The sequence below is a fragment of the Camellia sinensis genome, chromosome 10 (genome assembly GCF_055761805.1).
Source record: "Camellia sinensis isolate YWXY chromosome 10, ASM5576180v1, whole genome shotgun sequence".
Lineage (NCBI taxonomy): Eukaryota > Viridiplantae > Streptophyta > Magnoliopsida > Ericales > Theaceae > Camellia > Camellia sinensis.
In genome coordinates, this window is record NC_138970.1 from 153,136,253 (window position 1) to 153,155,920 (window position 19,668).

Consider the following 19,668-nt stretch of genomic DNA (forward strand, 5'->3'; position numbering starts at 1 on the left):
GAGCTTGGTAAGGCTCGGCTCGGTTAGGCTCGCGAGCCTGGTATATATATATATACATATGTGTTATGAAATTAGGGTTCAGTCCTCAGATTTGGAAACTGCTGTGGTTTTCTTCTCTCACCCAAAACAAAACCTTGTTTCCATCCAAGCTTTTCCTGATTCGAATAAGTGTGAGAGAAGATAAAATCATCTCATCTCTACTTTCTCTACTCCTCCTTCCTTATTTTCTTATTTTTCATCTCTATTTCAAGAGATTTGGTCTCATCATCTCATCTCTCTCTGCAGACAAATTTTGGGGCTAGGGTCACAACATCGAATCGAACGAAGAACACATCTCTATTTCAACGTTTCTTTGTTTTGGTGAAGATTTGGGACTAGAAGATGAAATCTTCTCTTCAATCCCTTGTGGTAAGTTTCTATTCCTTACTTTTGTTCTTCAATTTTTAGGTTGAGGGGTTTCTGATCATCTGGATTTTGTTTCTGGTGGTTCACTGTGAAACACAAAGATGTAATTAATCTTTGGTTTTGGGGAAAAAGAAAAGAGTGTGTTGTTGGAGGCTAAGGTTTGTTGGATATGATAAGAAAGTTAGAAAATTAGAAACCATACCTTCTAACGGCACACCAACAGAGGAACACCACATATAACCCCATAAACCCTGGAGTCAAGAATCCAGCATTCACTTGTTTCAGGCAAAATATATGTATACATATGTATAATTTATTCCACTACACAAATGAGTGTAGAGAGAGATACAAAGGAAGGAAGGCAGAAAGAAAGAGTGAGATATTATAGAGGTGTCTAATTTTCCTTTGTTTTCCTTTTTGTTTTTCTTTTATTAGGGGTTAGGGGTGCCTCCCTGGAAGCTTCTCAAGTTGGGCAATTTTCCTTGAATAAATTCTTCCTTACTAGAAGAGAGAGAAACAGGACTTTAAACGTAAGGGAGGGAGAAAGGAATATATATTGAGTGCAGTATTCAACCCATTTTATTTTTTGTATTTTTGATTAATAAAAGTTAGTAAATTAAATTAACTGGACAAACTTGTCTCCTAATATCCTATTTATGTAGTTTTAAAATTTCACATTAATGCTAGAAATACTAATGAGTTCCACATAATAAAACACATATATATAACAAAAGATAATGTGACATGACATCTCTATATGAAACTAATGGTTTTCAATTTCATTTTGTAGAATACTTGTGTTGTTATAATCATTCAAACTTTCATACTGTTATATAATTAATATTTTACTTGAGCTGGAGGGGGACCCATGAATAATCTGGTTGGCCTCTCATGTGAGCTTTGTCCCTGTCATCATACTGGGTGGTATACTATCATCTAAGTATATTTATATTTAGGGCTTTGAGATACCAATTGTATTTTATTCTCTGAATGTTTTACTTGTTGGATTTGTATAGTCTGATTGGTATTGTATGCCCCACACAGTTGCATATTTAACAACAATGATTCATCCCCACACAGTTGCATATTTAACAACAATGATTCATCCTCCCTTTTCTCCCCACCCCCTTTGACCCCCTCTCTCTCTCATTGGTTATTTTTTCTTTTTCTTTTTCTTTTTCTTTTTTTTCCTGCTCCTCCAATCACCACCCGCCACGTGGCAAAGGGGGTTGAGGGGTGACCCCCAAAAGGGGGTCCCAAGCATTATTCCATATTTAATTAGTTGAATTATACTCTTTTCTTCTTTTAGCATAGTGGAATTGGTGCGAGTAATTTATCTCATTCATTTAAATCTCTTTTGTCGTGTGTCTTATTTGTAATTGATTTGGCCTTTGCATCAAATAGAAAAATTTTAAAAATCTAAATTTTACTTTTCTTTCCTTTTGTAACAATATTAATTACATTTTTTAAGCCTCACATTTTGAAATTATTTCCCCCCTCCCTTCTAGATATGTCAAATAGACAACTTCATCTCACTTCTCCAGAACAAGATTCGTGTACACCATTTTCTTCATTCGAAGAGTCATCCGTTAGTTCACTCATGGATAATTCTATCAATGGTGTTGTGAATGATGTTGATGCTGATGTTGAGGTTGATGTTGATGATATGATTGAAATAGAGGACAATGAAAGAGACAATGAAGAAGCTTTAAATGACAAATACCCATTTGAAAAGAAATCTAGAAAAAGGACATCCCAAGCTTGGAAAGAATTTACTGAAGTAGTCCTTCCAGATGGTACGAAGAAGGCTCAATGCAATGGTGCAAATAAGTACACACAAAAAAACATATTTTCTTTTGGTTATATTTGTTTCTGCAGCTTAGCAGACTTTGAGAAATCCTCTTGTCAATTTGTAGGCATTGACACAAACCAACCCACATATACATATCCAGACAATTTCAATTTGTATAGGCCATATATTATCAAGTCTACTTATAATAAAATAAAGCATGAATTTTTGACTTATCATTCTCCCTTTACTGATGCAGCAGATTTAGAGAAGTCACATCATCAACGTGTATCTGAATTGCAACGGCTTCGCTCTATGTATGTAATTTTACTTATGCAACTTTTTAAAAATTTTGGTTCTTTGCATTTTAAATGTTTGGTTTTAATGTTTATGGGATTTTGAAGGAGGTTATAATCTAGATGAATATGGCTTTTTCAAGTTTTAATTAGGAAAGAGATGTGCAGGTGGTATTTATCTGTAGAAGGAAAAAATATTAGCCAAGGTCAATGACAATTATGATCTGGTTCTCTGAAGAGGTTTTGTTTGGTTCTTGCTGTGAGATGTGACCATCTTCTGTAATCAACCCAACTTTCTTTTTTTTTTGCCATTCAATTTTTTTTTTTTTTTTTCAATATGTATCCATCTTCCCTCTTTCTCCAGTTTACCTTCTATAAAGAAAAAATTGAATTTGATGAATTTGATATGTCCTTGTATGACATCTCTAGTATTCTATTTTTCACATTTTGATCATTGAGGATGTTTTTGCTGTGGGGTGAGTGATATAATTTGAATATCTTGTTCTGTTGGGATTTTTTTTTTTGTTATCAATTAAATTGTGACAGAGCCCTCTGCCTCCTCTCTCTGTCACCTGTGTTATTATTATGCACATGACAATGAGATATGTTAGATTGATCCTACTTCTGAAACATTATCGTGAGAATGTCTAGTTCTTCAGTATATTATGCAATCAGGTTCAATAATTTTTTTGTCAGAAGTTGTTTCTTAAACAAGACACCTACATTTTTGAACATGCTTCTTTTATAACTTTGTGATAATTGTTTATCTGGCTATATAGTTTGTAGATGTCCAATACTTATAAAAAAAGGTTTATACTTGTTCAATACTGTGATAGATTTGGAACGAGTGAAAGACAGTGGGTAGAAGCTCAAGTTGAGAATGCTAAGCAGCAAGCTATTCTCATGGCACTTAAAGCTCAAGTAACATCAGATGAAGCTCACATACATCTTGATCTTCATTCTCTTAGGTAGAAGATCTCTATTTTATTTGTGATTCTTGAACATGGATTCTTGTTGTTCATTGAGCTCCTTTCAGTGTTGTTAGCAAGATGTATTACTTGAGCTGAAATGATATGCATGAAAATGTTTGTGGGGATATTGTTCTCCCAGATAGGCAACCTAAGAGGGGGGTGAATTGGGTTATTAAAAATTTCACAATATTAAAAATAACACAATATTCAGAATTTTAATAAATAAAAAAAAAACAGAATAATAATTATCAATATAAAAGTAGAAGAGATAGAGAGAGAAAATCAAACACTGCGATTTATAGTGGTTCGGCACGCCAGGCCTACGTCCACTCCCCAAGGAATCTCTTTGAGAATTTTTTTACTATCAATTGAATAAATACATCACCAAGCTTGCGGATTTAGCACAGGACTTACTCTTATCTATTGAGCCTCACTCAACAATAAATACCTTACCCTTACAAAATCTTTCACAAAAATAAGGAATAAGAATAAGTGGTAATTGAACCCACTTTTACAATAATTCTCACACAAAAAGTAGATATGAAAGTGTAAGAACAAAGGCTAGACTTAGATCTGAAAGTGAAAGAATAGAATATTCAGAATTTTGGAGCTTACATGACGGCATGGCTTACATAAGCACGCTCATGACGTCATGACTTACATAAGCACGCTCCTGATGTCATGGCTTACATAAGCACACTCTTGATGTCATCGCTTACATAAACACACTCATTGATTTTGAATAGTCAGCAAAAAATAAAAAATAAGACTGATTTTTTCTTTTTGTTTTTTCAAACACGGAGCCACCATTTTTGTAGACAATTTAATACAAAATTCACAACTTTCAAACAAACAAATAATTTTCTCCATCTAATTTATAATATATATATACACATATATATATAACTCCATCTTTTTCTTCTTGTTTGATTATAATATGATATAATCAATGTAATGTAAAAACTTTAATAGCGCAGGTGATGTATTCTATTTATATTATATGCAATATATATATAATGTTCTAATCAAATATTTGTATACAGAAAAATCTCTTTAAATGATATTTATGATGGATCTGAAAATGTATGTCATCTTTAAAATATTGTATATGTTGTAGAGATTTTAAACTAAATATATTCTATCACTCCATATTAATTTTGTCAACACAAGACAACCCATTAATATCAAATTTGTCAAAATAATATAATTAATCAATTTTTAATTTGGTCAAAAAGTGAATAGTGATCAGCCTCAATTTTCAAAAAGTGAATATTTAAAAATATTTTTATTTAACTAATATTTAACAAATATATATATATATATATATATATTCTTTTAAAAAGATAATATTTTGGGTCAAATACATATGTATATTAAAAAATTCAAATTGTTACAAATAATATTTTAGACATCATCAAAATTAAATAATATGATTAACAATCTCCCCCTTTTTGATGATGGTAATATTTATATGGATTTGACAAAAAAAAATTGACAAAATATTTGATAACTCTGCAACATATAATTTTCTTTGATAACCCCGCAATATAGAATTTTCAAAATCATATTTTTTCTCCCCATTTGACATCATCAAAATAAAGATGAAGATAAAAAATAAACACATTTGATACAATAATCTGAATGGCCAAAAATAAAATAATGGGCCGTCTGTCTTGTCGGAATCATTGTGGGGATTTTGGAGCATCTCGAGCGCAGGAAATATTGACAAACAAAATATTTGAGCAGATATAGCAGATATGCATCGAGTAATGGATCAATGGAGTGTATAAAAAGTGACACAGATCAAATACAAAATCATCAAGTGTTTGAGAAAAAAAAAATTATTTTAGCTTCTTTTGTAATCATGTCATTCCTTACCTTGGCTATCAATGAGTCGGACCTGCATGAGGTGCCTGTAATGCAGGCAAATGAGAGAGTACCAGTGACGCAGGCATATGCTATGCCTGTAAATGAGGGTTCTAGTGTTATTGGTAATCGAAATGATTTCGATGCTATTAATAACACTATGGCTCTTAGTACACAGGCCATGACTGCAGTTTCCAATATGGCGCGACGATTACAAGCAAGAGTACAAGAAAATCAGCAAAGGAGAGATGAGGTGTGCTTGTTAAAACAACAAGTAGTGAATATGTGTAAGGAGAAGAAAGAGCTAAAAAGGAAAAATGCACAGTTGGAGAATGCAGTGCATTATTATGCAACGGTGATAATGCCAAGACTCACAGAAATTGAAAATAGAGAGAGACATGTAAAAGAGGCTCATGAAAAGTTGTTGAGAGAAGTGAAAAAGAAAAAATCTGTGAAGTCTTCTAAAAATTTACATGTAATCGAGTAATATTTTCTTTTTCTGAAATAAAATTTCGAGCATTTCTTTCTTATTTATTTATTTATTTTTATTATTAATTTTTTTTTTAATTCTGTCTTTGCACAAAAAAAAATTTGTTTGTTGGTGCAGATAAGGAGTAAAAAAAAATATATGTATATATACTCCCCCTAAAATTATGCACAGAATATACACACACCCCTTTTATATATATATATATATATATATATATATATATTTTTATAATGATTGTTAATCTCAAAATATATGAGTCTCCCCCTGAATTAATGCACTAAAAATTACATAAATTTGAAGAAACAAATTACCAATCTATAATACCAAGGGCCATTAAGATCCGGCCATAAACAATTACACCAAGTGCACTAGCATAAAAGGAGAAAATAAAAATAAAAATAATTTCTTCAGACAAGGTAGAAGCAACTATTATTAAATCCAAGAGAATTTGGAACACATATAACAAGTAAAAAAATATAACACAGTGTAACAAGAATTTTAACATGTTGATCGGTGATGACCTTGATGATCGGAAGAAATGGAGAAGATTGGGTAGATCGGTGGCGAATTTGTGTAGATCGGCAATGGATCTTGATGGATCAGTCACGGATCTTGATGGATCGGTGATGGAACTTGATGAATCGGTGAAGATGGTGATGCAGATTTCGGGTGGAGAAGTGATGGAGTTTGGAAGATTGGTGAGGGATTTGGGTAGATGGTGATAGTGATGAAAGTGATGAATGATTTTGTGGATGATGGATGGTGGAGTTGGTTGTAGGCTATGGTGAGGGTGGAGATGGAGTCGGCTGAGGGTATGAGGAAGAAGGGGAAAGCGAGAGACCAAGAGAAAGAGAAAAAGAGAGAGTAAGGGAGAGGGTGGGTGAGAGATAGAGACGGAACGGGAGAGAGAGAGAGAGAGAGAGAGAAAATTATATATATAAATATATGTATATTATTATTATGGTAATTATTTTTTATAATAATAATTATTATTACAATATTTATTTTATTTAATTATTAAAAAATCTTTTTTTAATATAAACATTATATTGGAGTATTCATCATACCAAGTTCTGTTCTAATATAACAAAATTGTTCTTCATTTAGAGGCTTGGTAAATATGTCAGCTAATTGACAATTTGTAGGCACAAATTCGAGTTCAATGTCACCTTTAAGTATATGATCTCTCAGAAAATGATGCCTTATTTCAATGTGTTTAGTGCGTGAGTGCTGAATAGGATTTTTTGAAAGGTTAATGGCACTTGTGTTGTCACATTTTATAAGAATATGATCATAGTGAAGTCTAAAATCTTGAAGTTGTTGTTTCATCCAAAGCAATTGTGCACAACACCCAGCGGCGGCAATGTATTCTGCTTCAGCAGTTGACAAAGCCACTGAGTTTTGTTTTTTGCAAAACCAAGAAGTGAGTGAGTGTCCAAGAAAATGACAAGTGCCACTAGTGCTTTTTCGGTCAAGTCTACATCCCGCAAAGTCGGCATCTGAGTAACCAAAAAGTTCAAAGGTGGTTCCCTTAGGATACCATAATCCCCAATTTGGAGTGCCGACAAGATATCTGAAAATGCGTTTGACTGCGGTGATGTGTGACTCTTTCGGTGCGGATTGAAAACGTGCACACATACAAACACTAAACATTATGTCGGGCCTACTTGCAGTAAGATAAAGTAAAGAACCAATCATATCTCGATATTTCTTTTCATCTACAGGTTTACCTTGCTCATCTTTGTCGATTTTTATCGATGTGCTCATTGGAGTTGCTGCAGGCTTTGAAGATTCCATTTCAAACCTTTTGAGTAGATCTTTGATATATTTCATTTGATTTAAATGGATTCCATCATTAGTTTGTTTAATTTGTAGACCAAGGAAGTAATTTAATTCCCCCATCATACTCATTTCAAACTCACCCTGCATGTCTTTAGCAAACTCTTTGCACAAATTTTCATTAGTAGCACCAAAAATAATATCATCAACATAAATTTGAACAATTAGCATATCTTTTTTTTTTGATTTTTATAAAAAGTGTTGTATCAATTTTTCCTCTACAAAAATCTTTGTCAAATAAAAAATTACTCAATCTTTCATACCATGCTCTAGGAGCTTGTTTCAAGTCGTATAAAGCTTTTAAAAGTTTGAAAACATGATCCGGGTATTTATGATTTTCAAAACCGGGAGGTTGTTCAACATAGACTTCCTCTGAAATATACCCATTCAAAAAAGCACTTTTAACATCCATTTGATACAATTTAAAATCTTTAAAACACACAAAAGCAAATAACATTCTAATAGTTTCAAGTCTAGCAACTGGTGCAAAAGTTTCATCAAAATCAATTCTCTCTTCTTGATTATAGCCTTGAGCTACTAATCTAGCTTTATTTCTAGTAACAACTCCAGATTCGTCCATTTTATTTCGAAAAACCCATTTTGTACCAATAACTGGATGGTCCTTAGGTCGAGGGGTCAAAAACCAAACTTCATTTCTTTCAAATTGATTTAATTCTTCTTGCATTGCTAAAATCCAGTTTTCATCATTTTCAGCTTCTAAAAATGATTTTGGTTCAATTTGTGAAACAAACGCTAAGTTACCACAAATATTTCTAACAGAGGAACGAGTTTTTATACCTTCTGCCGCATCACCTATGATGAGGTCATTGGGATGGCCATGAGCATACTTCCATTCTTTTGATAGATTTGAGTCACTTTCTGGAAGAGCATATATTTCTTGAAGTTTCTCCATTGTCATTTCTTCTTCATGTTCGCGTAATGGATTTTCTTCATTTTCATTTTTGTAAATGCTCTCCATGCTTGGTTGATTTTCTACAATATCATTACTTACAAGATTCTTGGAAATAATATCGTTAGATTCATCAAAAACAACATGCACAGATTCTTCAACAAGTAGAGTTCTTTTATTGAATACTCTATAAGCTTTACTGGACATAGAATAACCAAGAAATATAACTTCATCCGATTTAGCATCAAATTTTTCTAAGTTATCTTTATTGTTATTTAATACAAAGCATTTACAACCAAAAGCACGCAAGTGACTAATATTAGGTTTTCTACCTTTCCAAAGTTCATAAGGGGTTTTCTTAAGAATAGGTCTAATCATGGCACGGTTTATAACATAGCATGCAGTGTTAACAACTTCCGCCCAAAAATATTTAGGCAAATTATTTTCACAAAGCATAGTACGGGCCATTTCTTCAAGAGTTCTATTTTTTCTTTCAACCACACCGTTTTGTTGAGGAGTCCTAGGGGCTGAAAAATTATGATCTATTCCTAAGTCATCACAAAACTTAATAAAATCATCATTTTCAAATTCTCTACCATGGTCACTTCTAATACTACAAATATTAAGATTTTTCTCATTTTGAATTCTTTTACAAAGTTTTGAGAAATTATAAAAAGCTTCATTTTTGTGTGCTAAAAATAATACCCATGTATATCTAGTATAATCATCAACACAAACAAGGGCATAAGATTTTCCTCATAAACTTAATGTTCTAGATGGTCCGAATAGATCAATATGCAAGAGTTGAAGTGGTCTAGTAGTTGAAACGATATTTTTGGATTTAAAAGAAATTCTAGTTTGTTTTCCAAATTGACATGCATCACAAAGTTTATCTTTTTCAAAAACAATTTTTGGTAAACCTATGGCTAACTCATTTTTTGAAAACTTAGAAATTAAATCAAAATGAGCATGTCCTAATCTTCTATGCCAAAGCCAACCATTATCATTTATAGCAGATAAACATTTAATGTTAAAATGAGAAGATAAATCATGTAAATCAAACACATATACATTCTCATGTCTATAACCTACAAATAAAGTTTTATTTTCTAAAGTATTTTCAATAGTGCAATGAGTTTTCTCAAAAATAACTCTATAACCTTTATCACATAATTGACTAATACTAAGCAAGTTATGTTTTAAACCTTCAACAAATAAAATATTTTCAATAATAGGAGAGGGGTTTTTACCAATACTTCCTACACCAATGATTTTACCCTTGCTATTGTCGCCAAAAGTCACATATCCGCCATCCTTTGGTTGGAGTGTCGCGAACATAGCTTTATTTCCAGTCATGTGCCTCAAACATGCACTGTCGAGATACCATCTATCGTTACTGGATTTTGTCTTGAAACATACCTACAAAAATTTGATTTCTCTATTGGTACCCATTTTTTCTTGGGTCCATAAAAGTTAGAATTTGACACCCTTGAGATATCCTTAGGAACCCACATCTTTTTTATTTTAGCAAAAGGATTTCTTTTAATAGGACATGAAGGTGAAATATGACCTTTTGTTCCACAAAAATGACATGTGAGATGAGAGTGATTAGAAGATGCATATACAAAACCATTTTTGGCAGTTTTTACTTTTGAAAAAAGTTTATATCCAATTCCGGCTCTACCAAAAGTACGGTTTTGATTTTTAAGAATTTTATCTAAAGTCTCTCTACCTTGAGTGAACTTTGAAAGAGTAGTTTCAAGTCTTCAATATTTTTTTTCAAAATAATTTGCTCATTTTTTAAAGACTCGTTTTCTTTTTGCAATACAACTAAATGTTTTTCAGAAATTGAAGACTCTTTTTGAGTTAAAATCTCATTTTCCTTTTTCATTTTCATGGCTTCATTTTCTAAAACATTTATCTTGGAAGTCAATGATTCATTTTCTTTTGATAAACTTGAAATTACTTTCTTTTGACAATTATTTTTCAAACTAAGTTTCTTAAATTCAGTATGTAATTCATCAAAAGCTAATTGTAATTCATCAAATGTAAAGGATTCGTCATTTATCTCATTTTCATTTCCAAGTGCCATTAAACATAGGTTAGCGACCTCATTTTTGCAAACTTCGGTTTCTGTATCGCTTTCATCACTATCTTCTCCCCATGCTGCAATCATAGCTTTCTTCTTGTCCTTCTTGAATTTTTTCTTAAGTTCTGGACATTCTGATTCGTAGTGTCCAGGTTTGTTGCATTCATAGCAGGTTACTTCAGATTTTTTGTGATTTTCTCCTTTTTGAAAATCCCTGTTGTTGAAGTCTTTTCTGAAAAAATTTCGTACGCCTTGTTTCTTTCTTACAAACCTTTGGAACTTTCTAGTGATGAATGCCATTTCCTCATCCTCATCTGAATCATCTTCCTTATTCTCTTGATGTTTCGAGGTGGATTTGAAGGCTATTCCTTTCTTCTTGTTGTTGTCCTCCTCTTCCTTTCCTTCTTGCATTATGAGCTCATGAGTTAAGAGAGATCCCATTAACTCATCTAGACTTAGCTTTGATAAATCCTTGGCTTCGGTAATGGAAATGACTTTTGTCTCCCAACTTTTTGGCAATGACCTAAGCACTTTTCTTACAATTTCAGCATTAGTATATATTTTGCCAAGAGAAGTTAAACCATTAATAATATCAGTAAAACGAGTAAACATTTGAGGAATAGTTTCATCATGCTTCATTTTAAAAAGTTCATAATTATGGACTAGCAAACTAACTCTAGATTCTTTAACTTGTTCGGTTCCCTCATGAGTCACTATAAGCTTGTCCCAAATTTCTTTAGCGGTTTTACATGTGGAAATTCTATTGAACTCGTTGGCATCTAAGGCGCAGTACAACATGTTTGTAGCTTTGACATTAATTTGGGTCATTCTAGTATCTGATTCATCCCACTCATCTTCAGGTTTTGGTACCCTAAGTCCATCTATAGTTTTGGTAGGAATTTTTGGACCATTACAAATAATTTTCCAACATTCATAATCATTAGATTGAATATGTATGGTCATCCTAGTTTTTCAATAGCTAAAATTTGTGCCGCTAAATAGAGGTGGCCTATTAGATGCTTGTCCCTCGGGTAAGGAATAACTAGGGGTTGCCATGATTTACTCTAAGACGGTTAAGTCACAAAAACTAAAGTCTAGGCTCTGATACCAATTGTTCTCCAAGATAGGCAACCAAAGAGGGGGGTGAATTGGGTTATTAAAAATTTCACAATATTAAAAATAACACAATATTCAGAATTTTAATAAATAAAAAAAACAGAATAATAATTATCAATATAAAAGTAGAAGAGACAGAGAGAGAAAATCAAACACTGCGATTTATAGTGGTTCGGCACGCCAGGCCTACGTCCACACCCCAAGGAACCTCCTTGAGAATTTCTTTACTATCAATTGAATAAATACACCACCAAGCTTGTGGATTTGGCATAGGACTTACTCTTATCTATTGAGCCTCACACAACAATAAATGCCTTACCCACACAAAATCTCTCACAAAAATAAGGAATAAGAATAAGTGGTAATTGAACCCACTTTTACAATAATTCTCTCACAAAGAGTAAATATGAAAGTGTAAGAACAAAGGCTAGACTTAGATCTGAAAGTGAAAGAATAGAATACTCAGAATTTTGAAACTCACAGAAAATTTTTCTCTTCAAGTTCTTGATTTTTCTCCATATCCAACACTTCTATTTATACACAAAAATATACCCGTTGGACGCTCCTTGCTGACGTCATGGCTTACATAAGCACGCTCCTGACGTCATGACTTACATAAGCACGCTCCTGATGTCATGGCTTACATAAGCACACTCTTGATGTCATCGCTTACATAAGCACACTCATTGATTTTGAATAGTCAGCAAAAAATAAAAAATAAGACTGATTTTTTCTTTTTGTTTTTTCAAACACGGAGCCACCATTTTTGTAGACAATTTAATACAAAGTTCACAACTTTCAAACAAACAAATAATTTTCTCCATCTAATTTATAATATATATATATACACATATATATATAACTCCATCTTTTTCTTCTTGTTTGATTATAATATGATATAATCAATGTAATGTAAAAACTTTAATAGCGCAGGTGATGTATTCTATTTATATTATATGCAATATATATATAATGTTCTAATCAAATATTTGTATACAGAAAAATCTCTTTAAATGATATTTATGATGGATCTGAAAATGTATGTCATCTTTAAAATATTGTATATGTTGTAGAGATTTTAAACTAAATATATTCTATCACTCCATATTAATTTTGTCAACACAAGACAACCCATTAATATCAAATTTGTCAAAATAATATAATTAATCAATTTTTAATTTGGTCAAAAAGTGAATAGTCATCAGCCTCAATTTTCAAAAAGTGAATATTCAAAAATATTTTTATTTAACTAATATTTAACAAATATATATATATATATATATTTTCTTTTAAAAAGATAATATTTTGGGTCAAATACATATGTATATTAAAAAATTCAAATTGTTACAAATAATATTTTAGACATCATCAAAATTAAATAATATGATTAACAGATATATTTTTTGAGTACCAACACGTGACAAGGTGACGCTGGCGTGTCAGCCGAGGTGCCACGTGTCTTGGTCGTTGTGCCGAGGTCATCTCAGCTAGGCCGAGGTTGCCTCCGAAGATATCGGAAACCGAGATAAACAGATAAGGGACAAGAGTCCTAGAATGAAGAGGGAACTCAACTTCGATATGGACAAGAGTCCTAGATTGCGAGAAGACTTCAGTTTGAGTAAAGATAAGACTCTTAGAGAGTTTATCCTAATCCCACTGGGAGTCTCAGATTAGCAGTAATCCTAAGTCCCTTAGGGCCAGGCTCCTTTTGGGACTAGGATTGTATTGGCTATAAAAGAGAGGCACCCCCATGGGTCTAAGGTATGCTTTTTGATACTAAAGCTTGTGAGTTTAGTACTTGATTTATCTTTGAGAGATATACTGACTTGATCGTCGGAGTGCCCCCGAGTGGTCGAAACCACCGCGAGATTCTTATATTTCTGTTGCAGGTCAGTCAGGTGCCATCTATTCTGCCAGTGCTCTCCAGCTGGTTACTAAGCGGGCAGTGTGGTCAGAAAATCACCCACACAATTTGGCGCCGTCTGTGGGAAAGAAAGAAGAATAGATGGCCAATGACGGACAAAAGGATCATATTAGAGCCAATGCTCCTGTTGAGAGTGGGAGACCTATCAATCTCGACATTGAAGGGGACGATCGCAACACAGAAACTCGTGACCAGAGTCACGGAGTGAAAGACACCGGCCAGGAAGGTAACGTACCAAAGACAATAAATCGAAGCGGATACTACAACGAAGATAATCTCCAGGTATGGAAGGATAGATACCTGCGGAGGAACGAAGACCCTTCCAGAAGGGATGCAAAGACAAGGGGCATGAGCGCTCCCAAGAAGATAACATTCAAATATAGAAGAGCTCAACCTGAGTGAGCAAATCCCGGATTCCAGATCCCAGAAGACATGATCTCGGCCTAGATGAGTAGGTCTGAGAAAAGAAGAGCTCAACTTCAGTGAGCAAATCCAAGATTCCAGAAGATAAGATCTCGGCACCTGAGTCCGAGAATAGAAGAGCACAATGAGCAGATCTCAGATCCCAGAAGATAAAAAAGAAACACACAAGATCAGACTAAAGTTGGCCAGAATTGAGAAGTATGCTAGGGCCGAGGAGGACATGTCGGAAACAAAGGCGACGGAACAAGAAAAGAGAAACGGCTCGCCGATGCGAGGCCGAAAATCAAACTCAGGTTGGAGCCAAGTAAGATCAATAGAGAAACCAAGGCCGACAACCTCGGCTTGAATTAAACCTCGGCGACAAGGTCGAAGCTACATGTATGATGAGAACCCAAGTGGGTTTTAAGTTCACACTGGGGGGGCAGAGAGAAGAAGAATGCGTTTACCACTTGTTGAAATTTGTAGCAATTTATAAGTTGGTTAAACCAATATGATGCTTAACCGAAGTTAAGCCGAGATGATACTTAACCGAACTTAAGCCGAAATAATGCTTAACCGAAGTTAAGCCTAGATGATGTTTAACCGAAGTTAAACCGAGACGATGCTTAACAGAAGTTAAGCCGAGATGATGCTTAACCGAAGTTAAGCCGAGATAATGCTTAACCGAAGTTAAGCCCAGATGATGTTTAACCGAAGTTAAGCCGAGACGATGCTTAACCGAAGTTAAGCCCAGATGATGTTTAACCGAAGTGAAACCGAGACGATGCTTAACCGAAGTTAAGCCGAGATGATTCTTAGTTGAAATTAAGCTGAGATGGTTCCTTACCTTCACTTGTTGAAATTTGTAGCAATTTACAAGTTGAAGTTAAGCTGAGATGGTTCCTTATCTTCACTTGTTGAAATTTGTAGCAATTTACAAGTTGAAGTTAAGCTGAGATGGCTCCTTACCTTCACTTGTTGAAATTTGTAGCAATTTACAAGTTGAAGTTAAGCTGAGATGGTTCCTTACCTTCACTTGTTGAAATTTGTAGCAATTTACAAGTTGAAGTTAAGCTGAGATGGTTCCTTACCTTCACTTGTTGAAATTTGTAGAAATTTACAAGTTGAAGTTAAGCTGAGATGATTCCTTAGCTTCACTTGTTGAAATTTGTAGCAATTTACAAATTGAAGTTAAGCTGAGATGGTTCCTTACCTTCACTTGTTGAAATTTGTAGCAATTTACAAGTTGAAGTTAAGCTGAGATGGTTCCTTACCTTCACTTGTTGAAATTTATAGCAATTTACAAGTTAAAGTTAAGCTGAGATGGTTCCTTATCTTTACTTGTTGAAATTTGTAGCAATTTACAAGTTGAAGTTAAGCTGAGATGGTTCCTTTCCTTCACTTATTGAAATTTGTAGCAATTTACAAGTTGAAGTTAAGCTGAGATGGTTCCTTACCTTCACTTGTTGAAATTTGTAGTAATTTACAAGTTAAAGTTAAGCTGAGATGGTTCCTTATCTTCACTTGTTGAAATTTGTAGCAATTTACAAGTTAAAGTTAAGCCAAGATTACTGTTTCTCTTCGCTTGTTTAAATTCGTAGCAATTTACGGGTTGAAGCAAAGTCGAGGTTATTGCTAAACACTTGTAGCAATCTACAGGTTGGTTAAACCAAAGAAGATGCTTAACACTTGTTGAAATTTGTAGCAATTTACAAGATAACGCTAAGCCGACATATGATCATCTGTTGAAATTTGCAGCAATTTACAGGTTGAGAAAAAAGCTAAGTATGTTGTTTAAACACTTGTTGAAATTCATAGCAATTTACAAATAGATTATTGTTTAACACTTGTTATGTTAATCCTTGTTGATCCCTGTTACAGTATATGTTAATCCTTGTTGAAATTTGTAGCAATTTACAAGTAGGCTAGACTGAGATCACCGTTTAAACACTTGTTAAAACTTGAGAAAAAGTTTGCAAAGTTAAACATTGAGTAGTATATGTTTCACACTTGTTAGAATTTATAAAATGTTTGCAGGTCAGTATCTTGCCGAAGTAAAAGTTTTGTAGCTATTATACCCGAGGTATGTAACCCCGAGAAGATCGCACAAAGGAGGCAAAATATGAAAGACATGCAAAATATTCTAAGTATAGAATCATGCAAGAGCAGTTAGAAGAAGATCAAAACAGAATTCGTTGTGATTGACACGTCTTCACCTTACAACATCATCTTGGGAAGGCCATGGTTGCATGCAATGGGGGCAGTTCCCTCAACATTGCATCAACTATTGCGGTTCCCCACAGAACATGGGATTGAAGAAGTCAGAGGAGACCAACTGCAGGCAAAGAACTGCTCCATGGCAGCAATGAAAACTACCTGCAACATTCGGGAACCAGGGAAGACAGAGATTGAAGACGAGGACATGGAGGTCCTAGATGATGTCGGCAAGGAGCCAACCGAAAAGAGTGAAGAGACACTGAAGAAAATCCTCATCCAGGAGGGAGACGAAGAGCGCTTCTTTCTTCTCGGCTCAGGCTTAGCCAAAGAAGAAGAAAGAGAATTGAAAACAAAACTACTCGGCATCAATGGCAGGATATAGAAGACAGTTGGGAAGACTTCTCAGCAGCCTTCTCGGCCTCAAGCTCAGCCTCGATCTCCTGAAGAGTTTGATCAAGGCTCTTCTCGGCGATTGGCACCTCGAAGTTTGAAGGCAAAGATTGAAAGCAAGAATCTGGAAAAAGACACAGAAAACAGAAATAAGAATGTAATTCGTAATCAAGAATGATGATGAAGCTATCAAGAAATCAAGACAAAAAGATTACACAAGTGTGTCAAGCCAAGAACAGTGGTAGAAATCAACAGATGTGTGAACAATGTGTATTCAAGAAGATGATTTGGAAATAACGGGTAAAACAAGCAATAGTGATTAACAATTAAGCAGAGCTTCTTGGAAAGCAACAAGAAATAAAACCAGGAGGAAAAGTGGCTTACCAGAAAGAGGGAAACTTGAATGAGAATTGCCGAAGTCTGATGACGGATGGGAAAATAACAGAATCACATAAAGCTTCACCGGAGAAGAGGAACGAAGACAGTTGCAGAGCTTGAAAGCTTGGAACAATGGCGGATTTGAGGAAAAGAGCTAGAAAGAGAAAATTCAGAGTCAAGAAGACAACAAAGTTCATGAATAAAGCCAAGTGCACAGGCACTAAGTAAGTACGTGAAGAACAAGAAAGTAATGAACCAGACATGATGCTAGCAACAGAAAGCGGATATGACAAGAACAGAAGGCCACAGATGGCAAATAAACAGATTCAAAGTAAATCAGAAGAGTTATGAAAGATTGATCTTAATAAAAAAGTAAGAGTTTATGAACCTACAAAAGTGAAATGAACGCCGATATAAAAATCGCCGGAGTCAAATAGGTGACTGGAAATTGGGAACTCACCAGAGAGTGTGAGTGGAGCAGTTGCAAAACTCTTGGAGTTTACGAATTAATGGAACCAGAATCTCGGCTAGGAGATGCGATTTCAAGCAGCTTGGAAAGCATGAAACTTGATTCTTGACACCAGTAGACAGTAAAGTCCAGAGAACTTTGAGGTCGGCAAGTTTGATCTCGGACAGAGGGGCACAGATGAACGAACAATGTAGGTTCCATCACCTCAGAATGCCGAGGTAATAGAACCTAGGGGGCAGTTGTGGGGATATATTTTCTGAGTACCAACACGTGGCAAGGTGAAGCCGACGTGTCAGCCGAGGTGCCACGTGTCTTGGTCGTTGTGCCAAGGTCATCTCGGCTAGGCCGAGGTTGCCTCCGAAGATATCGGAAACCGAGATAAACGGATAAGGGACAAGAGTCCTAGAATGAAGAGGGAACTCAACTTGGATATGGACAAGAGTCCTAGATTGGGAGAAGACTTCAGTTTGAGTAAAGATAAGATTCTTAGAGAGTTTATCCTAATCCCACTGGGAGTCTCAGATTAGCAATAATCCTAAGTCCATTAGGGCCAGGCTCCTTTTGGGACTAGGATTGTATTGGCTATAAAAGAGAGGCACCCCCATGGGTCTAAGGTATGTTTTTTGATACTAAAGCTTGTGAGTTTAGTACTTGATTTATCTTTGAGAGATATACTGACTTGATCGTCGGAGTACCCCCAGGTGGTCGAAACCACAGCGAGATTCTTATATTTCTGTTGCAGGTCAGTCAGGTACCATCTATTCTGCCAGTGCTCTCCAGCTGGTTACTAAGCGGGCAGTGTGGTCGGAAAATCACCCACATAATGTCCTATGAAAGTTGCCATTGCATTCAATAATTACTGGTCAGACTCATAACTCTCCATTGTGCTTTGTATATCTGCATATACAATAATTACTGGTCAGACTCATAACTTCTTTATTTATTTATTTTTTTCATAAATAAACATATTACCTACATATTACCTGCATATATGTATGGTTTGTTGGGATTTTTATGTTGTCTCTAAATCTAAATTTAATGGTTGCAGATTTGGTGAACAATCTTAAAGAAGACCAGCTTGAGTACCTTGAGGAACGACGTCTCAAGGACTTGGTCAAGAAGCATTCTGAATTCATTAGTTACCCAATCTCTCTCTAGATTGAGAAGACTATAGAGAAGGAAATTTCTGATGAAGAGGATGAGGAAGAGAAGAAAGACGAGGAAGGAAAGGTTGAGGATGTTGACGAAGAGAAGGAGAAGGAAGATTGATAGATTAGTTATTAGGATGTATCAATTGTTGCATTAGGATGTTTTATTTGATTTTCAAGATTGACAGATTTGTTTGGGCTGTTGTTATTGATTTATTGTTGCATGAGGATGTTTTATTTTATTTTCAAGATTGGGCTGTTCATAGTTTATTTTATTTTCAAGATTGGGCTGTTGTTATTTTATTTTCAAGATTAGGATGTTGTTATTGATTTATTTTATTTTATTTTCAAGATTGACAGATTTGTTTGGGCTGTTCATAGTTTAATTTGTTTGTGTGTTCGAGCTCGAGCTCGTTCGTTTGTAAACGAGCTATGTCGAGCCGAGCTCGAGCTTTATAAATATCTAGCGAGCCGAGCTCGAGCACAACTTTCATAACTCGACTCGAGCTCGAGCCGAGCCCGAACACTATCAAATTCTATCGAGCCGAGCTCGAGCTTTACAGAACTCGACTCGGCTCGGCTCGGCTCGTTTGCAGCCCTTACATATCATTAAATTTAAAAAATGGATATACAAAGTGTACGTGTATATAATTTCTTTAGAGAGATTAATTAAAAAGTTGACTAAAGTTAAAAGGTCGTTGATAAAGTTGAGTGAAAAAAATATATTCATATAATTAATTTCATTTGATGAGATGTACAGTTTGATTTGATTAGACAAATTAACATAAATTTGTTTGGTTTGTACCATATATATTCTGATTTAGGCTAGGGATCTTTTCTCTTTAAATGCTTTTGTTTATCTATCCTAATGTAATCTTAATCATATAATTATATGAGATATAGAGATATGAAAATTAAAAAAATATAATTAATACATTGAATTTGGTGGAATTAAAAAATCAAGTAACA

The 19,668-nt window shown here is 34.5% G+C and overlaps 1 protein-coding gene across 5 annotated transcripts; it reads left to right on the forward strand.

Moving 5' to 3' along the window:
* Positions 1-12: 12 nt before the first annotated feature.
* On the forward strand, positions 13-18,973 carry LOC114296167 (uncharacterized). Of its 5 annotated transcripts, none has more exons than XR_014342756.1 (4): positions 13-170; positions 286-408; positions 2,454-2,511; positions 3,327-3,608. XR_014342756.1 is itself a non-coding variant. In XM_082892615.1 (4 exons), exons 1-4 carry the CDS (start codon positions 1,916-1,918, stop codon positions 18,616-18,618), a joined length of 495 nt encoding a protein of 164 aa, XP_082748741.1. In that variant the 5' UTR covers positions 1,634-1,915; the 3' UTR covers positions 18,619-18,973. The 5 variants fall into 5 exon arrangements, 1 of the variants encoding a protein (XP_082748741.1); XR_014342757.1 differs by having other exon boundaries at positions 2,457-2,511; XR_014342758.1 differs by lacking the exon at positions 3,327-3,608 and adding an exon at positions 2,659-2,944.
* Positions 18,974-19,668: the final 695 nt, after the last annotated feature.

Coding starts and splice junctions, on each gene's coding strand:
- LOC114296167 (XM_082892615.1), top strand. CDS start 1,916: ATGTCAAATAGACAACTTCATCTCACTTCTCCAGAACAAGATTCGTGT. Junction 2,202..2,453: donor TGAAGTAGTCCTTCCAGATG/GTACGAAGAAGG, acceptor TTACTGATGCAG/CAGATTTAGAGAAGTCACAT. Junction 2,512..3,326: donor TTGCAACGGCTTCGCTCTAT/GTATGTAATTTT, acceptor ATACTGTGATAG/ATTTGGAACGAGTGAAAGAC.